This window comes from Ceratotherium simum, chromosome 1 (genome assembly GCF_057802395.1).
Source record: "Ceratotherium simum simum isolate JZ-2026a chromosome 1, ASM5780239v1, whole genome shotgun sequence".
Classification (NCBI taxonomy): Eukaryota; Metazoa; Chordata; class Mammalia; order Perissodactyla; family Rhinocerotidae; genus Ceratotherium; species Ceratotherium simum.
Window position 1 is genome coordinate 73199677 of NC_141900.1, and position 13201 is coordinate 73212877.

General features: G+C 34.9%; 1 protein-coding gene across 3 annotated transcripts in view; it reads left to right on the forward strand.

The window, feature by feature from the left end:
* The window catches only part of FOXP2 (forkhead box P2), a 240335-nt gene that overhangs the window by 20002 nt on the left and 207132 nt on the right, over positions 1–13201 (forward strand). Inside the window, exon 4 of one of the 3 annotated variants that reach the window (XM_087429811.1) lies at positions 11100–11115. The exons of the other annotated variants lie outside the window; for them this stretch is intronic. Coding sequence (XP_087285937.1) covers positions 11100–11115 — 16 coding nt within the window. The remainder of the gene's footprint in view (positions 1–11099; positions 11116–13201) is intronic. 3 annotated transcript variants of the gene reach the window in all.

Below are 13201 nucleotides of genomic sequence, written 5' to 3' on the forward strand. Positions count from 1 at the left end.
ATACATTTTAAATAGGCAAGCTCAATGCAATGTTCATGTATGTGTGTTGTGAACTTAGAGGGGAAAAATGCTTTCAAAACCCATTACTGGTAATTTTTTGATTTGTATTTTAGTTGTAAATGTTGTAGCATGGTATAAGTAGCTGAGAAAAGCAGTCTCTGGCAAATGGAATGGTTAAGAGTGTAAAGAAAATCAAAATCTGATTTTTAAAAATAACTACCAATATTAATAAAAGCCAAATGGATTTCTTGCAAATCTGGTAAATAAAGATGGGTTTTGAAGCCTAGACTTTATATCTCCTTTGATTCATGAGTTAATTTTCAAAGCTGAGTTATAGGCTTTAGTTTATATTGTACCTGAGGCGCAGGCAGACTCATACAATAGCTGTACTTCAAGTGTCACTATAATATAGTAAATGTAATAAAATTACATTTAAATAACGTAAAAAATCTAATTTAAACAGGAGAAAATGAAATTTAAAGTTGAAGTTAATGCCTTTTTCAGCTCGTGATGTTGTCCTTTCCTGCTAGACCCATAGTGGTGTCGCTCGCCTTTTCGTGTTAATATTTGGTAGCACAGTACAGCTCTAGAGAAATATGTAATTATTTACCCACTCCACCCTCTAGATAAGAAATGGTCATCTGACAAGCAGCTGTAAACCAGATGATGTACGTCATTTGTGAGAATAAACTTGGCATTTGATGACCACCAACCCGTAAATTCCTGCCTTTTCCTTAGAGTTGCAGTTTTATTTTTTGAGGAGAGTTATATTTTGTAGCACGCTGACTGGACTGTGAAACTTCTTTTAGAAGCAGAATAGGATAAAATTTTGTAAGTTGAGGAATAACTGGAATGGAACATTTTTGATGGATATTTCTTTAAAAATTAGAAAACTACAATGAAAAATTTTAATATACACATAGTAAATTTAGCAATCTCATCAGGTATTTTAATAGAAGTGTTTTGCTTTCTTTTAACCTTTCAGGCCCCAGTTTCCTCATCTCTAAAATGGAAATAATAATAGTATCCTCCTCACAGGATTGGAGGACGATAATAGTATCATCCTCACAGGATTTGGTACAATAACCAAATGAGTTATTGTACATAAAGGATGTAAAACAGTGTCTGACGTGTTAAAAAAATATATATGTGTTAGCTATCTTTATCATATTTACATTATTTAAAGCTATATTTAGGGAATTTATACAAATGAAAGTTTCCTTAAGTAAATAAAGAATCTAAAAATATCAAGGTTAAGTATGGCTAATACTTGTCTAAGTAATGCTTTATAACAAGCTAAAAAGTATAAAACGTTGCATTTATTGATTTTAAAGTTGAAAACCCAAACAATACTTTATTTCCACAAACGTAAACTTTTACTTCATCATTATATCGAAATGTAATTAAGAAGTAGTGTAAAGCTCCTCTCTCCCTCCCCCAGAAACACAGTTGCTAGTGAGAACATTTTTTCCTGCAAAACCCATGCATTTTGGTGCTACAAGTGCTAGAAGCTGTATGTATCTGATGTGTGGATGGGTGATTCTGTGAACCTGAGCCATGGGCTGTGAAAACAGATTTCCCTTCAGCCTTCATTTATCACCATTTCTCATCTTTTTTGAACAGAATCTTGAGTACTCACCAGTCTTCGGGCTTACAATACACAGTTTTAGTCCCTGCTCTGCCGGTGATATAAGTAATTCACTTCAGTTTCTAAGTTTAATTTGTTATAACCTCAATCCATATGCCTCTATCTGTATTCAGTGTTGCTCTATACCTTTCAAATTGCTGTATGCATCTGCCTGTATTGCATTGTCTGATATAAGTAAATCTAGGTGAACAGAAATGATTAATTTTTCATGTTGCAAAAAAATCTTTACCTTAAAAATAAATCCACATTAATATCATTGTTATTCTATTGAGAAAGTCCTCTTGTTCATCAAAAATACAATTCGTTTTATAACCACATGTATATACAACATCCAGGTATATGTTTATGTATTGAATTGCAAATTAACATGAAACTGAATATGAGATTATTTTGCCTGATTCTAGACATGTTAGGTTTTTAGGTAACTGCAAATGTTCAGATTTGTGTTAAATTATTCATTTGCAAATATCAATAAGCTTTGTAAGCAAACATTATCTTTGAAACTCAGTTCCATTATGTTGACTACTGCAGGTTTTAGATAGACTTTACCAAAAATGTATGTCCTCTCTGAGTGCACAGTTTTCTTTAAAACACTAAAGTGGACTTGGCTTACTCAGGGAAGCTATGAGATACCTGATGTGGAGGATTTGTTCTTTAGACACATGAAAATTGCAGCTGTATTGGAGATAGGATATGAAAGTGATAAACTTATGTATGTCTGCCACATTAGTACTAAGAGTTTTCTGGATTTTAAAACGAATAAGAACAGGTCAAAATTCAAATACATAGCTTGAGGGAGGGGGTAAAATTTGTTGAAATGTGAGTGCATAATTTCTCCTATTTCAGCTCAAGAAGCATTGTATTTTTCGGAAATTTTTTATTAATCTCTGAAAATGACAGGTGTCAGGGGTCTTTTGTGATGCACATTCAGAAAAGTTTCGGTCAAGAGGTCATATTGCTGCGATGTGTTAGTCAGTAGCCCTGTCTCCTGTGGAATTTGCCTTGTTTGAAGTGTTTCCAAAGCAAGATATTTTCTGTTATGCACATCAGTTAAATAATGTGTTTGGGAACAGCTTTACATGGAATAAAAAGCTAAGAGAATTCTTTGTGATTAAAAAAACCTATTACTCCTTTTGAACACAATGAAACTCCTTAAAGTGCATGGGGGATGCATAGTTGAACAGAGAACATGTATTCAGGAATCATATTAAATAATTAAGATGTATATTTATGAATTTTGAACCTTTTGTTATTAATGTCTTACTTTATTTAAAACATGAGGGTGAGTTATTCAATTTTTTAAAGATATATGTATCGTTTTAATATAAAGAAAATTATTTTATAAATGAGAAAAATTTACTCTTAAAACAATGTTATATTTTAAAAATGTTTTAAAATACTATCTGATAAAAGGTCTCAAGGTTTGTTTTAAAGCAGTCAACTAATGTATTTATTTTCTGCATATAACTAAAAGTTGAAATTAAATAAAAATGGAAAATATGGATAACCACAAATTACCTATTTTTTTCAGCAGAACCTGGGAAGCACTTTAATGCTTCTCTTTCAAGTGCTGTCAGGGAAACAACAGACTTTTGAAATGACCTCTTGACACATGTATATTTTCATGAAACTCTAGACCTAGAAATTTGAACTTGATTGTCTGAACTAATCCTAAAGCTTTTCTCTAGGAAAACTTATACTCTTGCTTTGTTACATTCTGAACCTTAATTTTGGTGGAGTATTTGCCATTGATTTGCCGTGTTATAGCTAGGTTACACTTGATTTTTTTTTATTCCCAATAATACATTTAAGTGCAATTGTTAACATTCTGCCCTCCATATTTCTCTTCTATAAGGTAAAATCTGAATTCCTTAAACTTTTTTTTTTTGAATTTTCTAACCCCATAGCAACTTCACTTATCTCTGGTGAAAAAGTTTTTCAGTGATACTTGATACAAATTTTTTTCAGTGATCTTTTATACAAATAAAATTCTCAGACAAATATTGTGCCCGATAAGCATTTAATTATTACAAATCATAGTAAATGGAACATTTCTTGGTGTTGATATTTGTTATTCTTTCCATATATACGATAATAATAGGTAAATTTTTAATACTGTATTGTCATATTTACATACAGGTCAGATCATTTTTGCTTCTTCCTGGCAGTTAGCCTTTGTGATACATTTCTTTTCCATTTTTATGTGGTATTGATAGTATCTCAATTGAACTTCCTTCAGACGCCACCCAATAAGCCCTTTCAGATTGACATCGTGCTACTGATTCAAACCAGTGGCACACTGTATTAGTCACATGCCACTTTTTAAAAAATCTCGTGGGTAAGACAGTCAGATAGAGTTGAATGAAAGGACTTACGCACATCTGGGTGTATTGTGTTTCCTGACTCCAGGACATCTGTAAGTGCTGTTTCTGTCATAGAAGAAAGTTATATGGGGTGTGCTTCATAAAAGACATGAGTATAGTTTGTGTTACTTTACTAGAGATTTGAAAATTGTTTGATTAGCATGATCTTATTCCAGTGACTTCTGTAGGAAAGTTAAGCTTAACTCTCAAATCTGTAGCAGTGTCTCTTTAAGATGATCGGTTAAACCTGAGGTAAGGTCTGCTTTCTAGTTGTTCACAGTGAAGGCAGTTTACCTCTCTCAAATTTGTGAAAGGTATAATTGAAGGCAAAGGTGTGTATCAAGATATTATTTAAGCATTCTGTAATGTGTGTCATCTTGCTGATCTGAATATGAAGAGCTTTTAAAAGTAGTTGTTAATAAATTCCTTTGGCATTTTTGCTTGGTTTTCTATTTCATCACAGATAGTAGGCATGTTAATTTTCTGATAACTTTTTTGTAATGTGTTAAAAGCCTTTACCTTCTTTGCAAGTTTAAGTGATTTATGTTAACTGCCTTCTCTTATAGTAGTTCTTGAGCTAATTAAACTGTTCAATAAACAAATTGCTTTAAAAAATACTTATCCATTTATAAAAAATAAAAATCGAGCTTCTCTTGTCTTCCGAACTCTCTGAAATAGTTCCAGAAGAAGAAAACTAAGTCCAAAATCACCTGGGGAATTTGAAGTCTGGCCAAGCAAAAGTTGGCCAGGCTTGTTAACAAAGACAAGGGGATGTTAACTATGACCAATACAAAGGAAACTTCAGCTTTGAATATGAAACAATGTTGGAGATCATCTATTCCAAATTCTTGTAAGTTTCTTATAAATTAAGAAATTTCCATTTCGTCAAAAGCTAGGCAGTGACAAAGCTGGGAGAGAACCAGGGAAACTCGCTTTAGAAACAGGCGTTGGATTTAAATTTCAGTCCTCTGATTTTTTTGTTTACTGTCAGTACAATATGGATATTCTCTTTTCATCACAGAGACAGCATACAAGGGCACCTGGCAGGGAATCGGGTACATTGTAGGTGTTTAGGAAATAGATGTTTTTCCTCTCCACCTCCTTTTTACTCCATCACATTGCCACCCTCTCTTCAAAAGTGAAATGATATAAAACAGAGTTTCTTTATACATTCCTTCAGCCAACATTGAGATCCTTTTGGGTGGCAAGACCTGCGTCAGATGCCAGGAATTTAAATTTGAGTAAGAAAGCTCCTTTCCATTGATCTTCTTTTACTGGACTTAGTTCCTGGTGCATTGACACCTGGTGAGTCTCTTGTCCCTTGCTTTCTTTGGCAGCGTTGGTCCCTGATTCTCATTCTGCCTCTCTGACTATTCTTCCTCTCTTTGTGGGCGCGCCTCTTCTCCTACCGGCCTTTAATGTTGACGTTTCCCTAATGCTGCTTCCTCCTCCTGGTATTCTTTTCATTCCATGACAGATCTCTGGGTAATCTCATCATCATAACTCACACTTTACTCCGACCTTCCCCTGAGTTTCAAATGGACATATCAAATGTCTAGTAAACATTTCATTAAGATATTCCCTAGGAATTTTAAGCTCCGTGAGCCCCAAACTGAATTCATTAAAATCTCTTTCTACCCCCAATCTGTTTTTCTCTTCCTAGCTTCTTTAGCTCAGTTTATGGCAACAACATCCAATCAGCAAAGGAAGTCAACTCTTGGTCATCCTTCCACTCCACTTTCTCTAGTCACCAGTCATGAACACTCTTTTTCCTAAACATATGTCGAACCATTTCCGTCATGCCGATTGTGCACTGCACAAGGACACCTTACCTAAGGGAGTGTAAATGTGATTTATTAATGATTTTCAGGCACTGTTGGTAAAGTGTCTTGTACTTACAAAATCAGTAGATTTTAACAGTTTTCCAACAGAGGAAAGTAAAGAAGCTTCATGGAAGAACCACCTTTTGGACATTGGAGAAGGTACCGCTTGGACAAGCTCTGTTACTCCCCTCTTACACCCCCACAAGCCATAGAAGTATAGAAGACCCTCCAGGTCTGCCTGTCTCTCCTGCCCCACCTTGCTACCTTGAATTTTATGCTTCATTAATTCTGGAAATGTATTTTGTTGCATACACTGTGCCATTTTGTGCTCTCTATGTGCTTCGCTGTATGCCTAAAATGCCAACTTAGCCAACCCCTACTCATCCTTCAATCCATCAAGATCGAGATTAGCTTTCCTTGAAAGCCATTATCCTCACTTTCACTCACTCCCCCCCAACATTTACACCATTTCCTCCAATAATATACTGAATGTATCTTTATCATTGTACTTACCACTTTTATTGAAATTATCTCTTCACCCGTCTTTAACCCAGGACAATGCGGGTTGAGGTTCGGGCAAGAAGTGGCAGGAGGCGTTAGGTAAAAGAGTTGATAAAAGTTGGGAGGTGGGATGATGCTTATCACAAAGAGTTTGAAGGGCATGCTATGAAGCCATGCACGGTGATAAAATCTGCAGTTTTTAAAACATTAATCCCAGGCACTGTGAAACAAAAAGAAAACCATGGGTATTATAATTAGTCTGACTTGTTGAAAACTCAACTCTGGACACTTACCACCTTTGTTATCTTGGGTATTTTACCACAAAACTTTTCAACTTTGGCTTTCTTATCTTTCAAATTGTTGGTAATAATATTTGCCCCCAAGAATTGGTGTGAGGTTAAAAAAAGAAAGTGTAAAACACACGAGTGGTTTGGGCCTAACACTTTGTGGATTTTCAATGCACATTATAAAACTTTTCTATATAAATAGTCTACATCTAAGAATTTTGATATGATATGATCTTCCATATCATTGTGATTTATTTTAAGGAATTTAACATGTGGCATTAAATATTTAAAAAGCATAAATTAGATGTAGATTAACACTATTTAAAAAAAGAATATTCCTTTATGCACAATTTAACCACATTATTCTTTTAAAGGTAAAGTTATCTACTTTTTAAAATTTATAAATTGATTTATAAAAACTTATATAAAATACTTACATGAAATATTTTCATAAAGCGCTATTAATCTGTAATATTTAAATTTCAATATCTGCATTAAGACCCCATATAATCTCCATATTCTATATGTGAAAAGAGCTCTGTACTTTCAAAAAAAGTAAAAAATTTATCTTTCTGATGAAAACAATGTATCTTCCTGATTAAAACAAAAACATAAGCTCCTTTTATGAATAACACCCTACTTCTCAATCTCTCTCTTTTTCATCAGGTCTTTTTCATAAAAGGCAGCTTTACTTACATAGAAAAGTCATAGTTTGGAAAAAACTGCTACTCATATTCCTAAATAATGTATCTGTTTTTTTAAATCTTAACTCTTAGTCTTGTTTTATGTAGTATTAGATCAAATTACGTTAAAAATATCTGCTCATTTCATATTATTGGAAAGATGACAATTTCACAATGCAAATGAATTCTGTTCTCCATTTCCAAATGTATTGAGTTGGAAAAAATTAAGAAGCTTTCAAAAATAGGGAAAGTAATAATGACAGTACTAAACAGCATTTAAATCAAAGGAAAATAAATCCGAAACAAAACTGAAGGTCGTCTTTCCAACTTCAGCTGAATGGCAAAACAACCTAAACTAAAATGTCTGAACATTAGCCATACTCATCTGTGACATGTGGCTTAAGTAATTTGTTACTAAGAAAGGAAATGTGTTGTTAATGATGCAGTAATGAAATAGGTATGGTTTTATAGATAAAAATTAGAATTGATGTAGATAAGCTTATTACTTGTATTTCAATATACTTTCTTTAACTACCATTGTAAGAATTTGCATAACCTTGAGTATGCGCCTGGGAATATGTTAGTCATGCAAACATCATCTGACATGAACTTCCAGGTGGGGAGGGGCGAAAGTCTGATTTATTTAATTTTCAACGGGAATTTAATTATTAAAAAAGCCAATTATTGTAGTAGTATTTTAAATCATATTTCAGGGCATTTACAATTGGTTACAATTGCCTTAACTACGATCCTTTATCTTGACTTTTGCATTTATTTGCATTTTCAGAAAACTTTTGGTATTTTTCTAAATTGTCTGACTCTTCCAAAGGTTCACATATAGTATTTGAGTTATCTATTGCTTCTGTAACCATGCTAAACTTAGTGGCTTAAAGCAACAATAATTTATGTCTCATGATTTTCTGGGGAGACAGAGGGGGAGAGGGAGAAGTTGGCTAAGTGGCTCCTCTGCTCCACGTGGTAAAGGCCATAGTCACTCATACAGCTGGCTGGCTTCATCTAGCTGTGGGGCTGGGCTTGATCTTCCAAGAAAGCTTCAACCACATATCCGACTTCTCAGTGCTCTTCTGTGGCCTCCATCTCCCTCAGTTGTCTCTCGCTGTTCCCCATTTAGCCAGAACTTCTGCTCAGCATGGTAGCTGGCCACCCAGAGCAAAGGCAAAAACAGCCAATCATTTTAAAGGCTAGGCCCTGAAGTGGCCCAGCAGCACATGCACCATTGTCTAGTGATCACGGCAAGTGTAGCTTGAAAGGTGGGGGAATAGACCCCACCTCTTGATGAAAGAGCAGCTTGCACAAGTCAAGAGAAGAGGAACCACTGGGAGCCGTCTTTGGCGATTAGCTGCCTCCATATCCTCTGTGTATTAAAATAAAACCCCCTGAGGACAGCCTGCCAGATGCTCCTATTCTCATATTACAAATAAGAAAACTCAAAGAGAGGCTGAATTGGCAAAAAATTATAGAGTCAAAAGTAAAAGCCATATTTACACTCTGGTCCAGCAATTTTTCCTTTAAGTTTTCCTTAACTCACACTATTCCCAACACACTAATATTATTTTGGATTTCTGAATAAGCAGTTTTCAGATCTTCACTCAGTTGTCCAAATGAGTTACTAAAAAACACAACGACAACAAAAACACTGGCTACAAGCTCCACTTCTACAATTATAAGCAGCCATTCATGTCTTTAGAATGATCTGGCAGCTAATTTCTGAGTGTGTGTGTGGTTGGTGGTGGTGGTTGTTTGCCTCATTTGAACACTTAAGTGATGAGGATCACATTTATTTATTCATTAAATATTAACTGAGCTCCTGCTATGTGCCAAATATTGTGTCAGGCCAAGGAAGAGTCATGGCTTTCAAGGAATTTATAACTTTTCTTATCTTAAGTGAGTTAGATTGGTTCAGTCAGATTTATCTATCGTAAATCTCCATAAGCCGTTACTTAAAAACTTGAGCTTATATAACAATTTAAAATGTGAATCACCCGGGAGATAGCCTAACTGGACTGTAGTTCCCAAGCTTCTGTGTTTTTAAGTAAATGCATATTTACCTCTTCGCAGTCATCTTGTACGATGCAAATGTGTTATCTGACGCTCTAGTGAAACTGGGTAGCCCATTGGGATAGGGCGTAGAGGAAGGAATGTTGTCAGGGATACCTGCGCTGGGTCTTAGCTTTTCATATACTAATTATGTAATCTTGGGGAAATCATATAATCTTTTTTGGCCTCAATGTCTTCATATTTGTTTAAGTGAGAAGTTTGGACTAGATGATTTTCATGTGCTTTGAAAAACACCAGTTATCTACCTTAATTGTTAAGCATTATTTCCTTCTTTCTTGTTCTCCTTCCTTAGTTCTCTCATAAATGAAAAGAAAGCACATGATATGTACATATGCTTCAGTGACAGTCAAAAACTGTATCAGAGAGATAAGAAAATGGTTTTATTATAGTTCTAGGGGAGGGTGAAAGGTGGGAACTTGAGAATTACTTTTTACCCTGGCTATTTTGATTTATATTCCTCTACCCAAGGCCTCACCACCCCTCCTTCCTCGAGACTATCTTAATAAGCTGCAGTTACTGATGGGAATGTGTCTACTGATTCAAGTTGTATTGGATGTAGGGACGTTAAAAAAGACTAGGAAACAAAAAATTCTCCTCTGGCACTTTACTTTTATTAAAGGACTGATTGCCTTCCTGCTGTTGCATCTGGTCTCTGCAAATGCTTCAAGTATGATCATTTTATACCTATCTTTGAGTTTTAAAAATAGTGTTTCTCGATGATTTCATCAGCCTGAATTTACCTGAAAACACAAACAAGATAGGTTTTTCTTTTATTTGCTTTGAATGTTTTAAACTTTTGATTTCTCTGTTTCCACTGAATATTTATATTTGGCCTCTGATAACAGTGGCCTTTTGGTGGTCTGATCACAATGAGAGTTTGCTCTGTCTGATTTTGTGAATGATTATACTTTTCCTTTTAATGTTTGGGTCATTACTTAGCCATTGCTAGCCCTTCTTTCTGGCTTATTTATTATTATATTTGGCCATGTTTGTGTCTTACTCATTTGTGTTACCTTTCTGAGGTGGAATCTTCTCTTCATTTCTGTATTTTTATTCTTATTTTTTTTGGCTGAGAATCAAGACTACTATTTAGCTATACATGTTTATACCATGAATAAAATTCAAACTTTAGGCAATTTGCTTTACTATGGTTTGCATTATTTCTTATGAATTGCTTTTTGTTTTGTACATCTAACTAGATGTCTTTTTGAGCTTTAAAGCTCTCCTATGGTATTATCCTGTGACTTTGCCGTCTTCCATTTCCTCCCCCCCTTTCCCTTCCTCTCCTCCTTCATTTCTTTCTTCTTTCTTTCTTTCTTCATTCCTTCTCCCTTCTTCCCTTCCCTTTAAATTATTCAGCACTTACCTGCAGGCCTCTATGTTAGATGCTACCATGTTTTTCCTCAGTCTCCTTTTTAGAGTCTTTTAACTTCCTCCATTTTATTAATATTATTTTAGCCAGTTTCCTTTAAGTTCTTTCCAGATCTATTAAAAACAGTTTCTGGCTCAGAAAAAAAAGTCACCAGCTACCTCAGAGGTTAGCTATGGTTTCTATTTGTGCATGTCAAGATTGTCTAAAAGAACAAACACTAGAAGACAGAAAAAGAATTAGTGCTGGGACACCTATTTTCAGCATAATATCCTTTTACATCCTAGTCCTTGAGCTGATAGTTTTCTTTTTGAGTTGAAATCAAACATATGCCTTTCTAGTTGAGTACCATAGCTTTCTCAGTAATAGTAACTGGTTGCTGAATACTACTAAAATGTACTGCCTGATGTGCTAATAGGATAGGCTCTGCAGTAAACATGTTGGGAATTCAGATTAACTATTATCACTGGGTCCTGTGATCTGAAGCATTATAATCTGTTTACATTTACTAGTTGTCTTTTTTTAATCAATTGATATGAGAAGGAGTCAATACATTTAATTATAACTTTCAAGTGGGTCATTCAAGATGCAATATATGCATTGTTGTTAATATAATCACCTCTTAAATCAGGGACTGGCATGTGTAGCAATTTCATAAGAAAAAACCATATTTGAAAAAAGCCTATTAGGCATCACGTTTTGTGTATCTAGATCAGTGCTTTCTAATAGAACTTTCTGTGATGATGTAAATGTTCTATTCTGGGCTGTCCAGCACCATCTAACTAGCCACGTGTGGCTCATGAACACTTGAAATGTGGCCAGTGCCACTGAAGAACTGAATTTTTTAATGTGTTTAATTTTAAGAAACTTACCTTTATTATAGCCTCATGTGGCTAGTGGCTACTATTTTGGACAGTACAGATCTAGATTTTTTTTTTTTGCTGAGGAAGGTTCACCCTGAACCAGTCTTCCTCTTTTTTATGTGAGCCACTGACACAGCGTGGCCACTGACAGATGAGTGGTGTAGGTCCACACCCGGGGAACTGAACCCAGGTCTCTGAAGCAGAGCATGCCGAACTTAACCGTTAGGCCACTGGGGTTGGCTCCAGGTCTAGAACATTTAAAAAATGTATTTAATTATAAGTGATGTAACAGTTAAAATCAAAATATATGACCTACTCATTTTACTCATTTTGTGTGTACTCATTTTATGGAAAATTTTACTTGATTTATATTTTTTAAGCAGAGAGTGAAAATACACATCAGCATATTTAATACAATCAGTGCTGGTGACTAAAGTAGCTTGTTGAGGGGAGGGATTAGCCCCCTCCTGTAATGTCTGTTAAGGCTCTCCCACAAACCACCTCACTTCTGTGAACATGAACTCTTAAGTAAAAATAAGTGTGCATGCTGCAAATATAGTTTCAACACAAATGTCCTTATGTTCAGAGTAAGAAGAAAGAACAAGGAAATGATAGATCTGCTGCTTTAGACTTAATCAGTGACTAAGAAAGACAGAAACAGTTTAGCCTCTATTTTGACTGTATTTTTTTAATCAAGAAGAATGATCTTTTGATTGAAAAGTACTAAACAAACACCATTAAAAAGGAATTAGAATCCACATTAGGGTAAGGATTGTTAAAAAGCAGCTTCTTGCTCCCAAAGCTGGCATGAACAAATTTTATCCCTGTGTAAGTACATAAAATTTGGAAACAAAGTTTATGAACTGTTGTCTGGAATTTTTTAGTAAATATGGAGAGTGGAAATTTTGCCCAAAGAATTGTCCAAAGGGTAGATATGCAGATTCCCATTTAAAGAGGAAAGGGAAGGGGAGAGAGTTCTTAAAGCTATGAAATGATAACTAGAACAGATTACTGAAGGGATGAGTTATGAGCTTTAAAAAGGGAAGCAATGCTCACTAGAAACAGCCATGAGTTCAGGAGAAAAACTCTTGTCCAACTAACCATATTGTCTTTTTTGGGCAGAGAAAGAGAAAAATGTGGTAGATGCCTTCTATCTAAAGCATTTGACGAGGTTTCCCACCATAGCCCAAATAAGAATAAAGAAACAGGGAGTAGATGATAGTGCAGTTGAGTAGATCATAATTAGTTGATCAACCAATCCCAAAGAGTACTGATTAACTGAAGGGTGGGCTTTATTAAGAACTCTCTTTAGCCCTGTTTTTTTCCTTCTACCATTTTTGTCAGTGGCTTTGATTAGTGATGAGCAACCTCTTTTGCATAAGAGCCAATTCAAGAATAAGTATATTCGTGGGCTACAATATGCATGGAAACTTCTCCCCTTATACCTGCAAACATATATACACTCATACATCTCTTTATTTCCATTATGTTTTTACCTCTCAACTGAATTGATTTCCTTTGAATTTCCGGTGATTTTCTGCTCATAATTTCTGCATTCACATGATCTCATTATGGCCATCCCAAT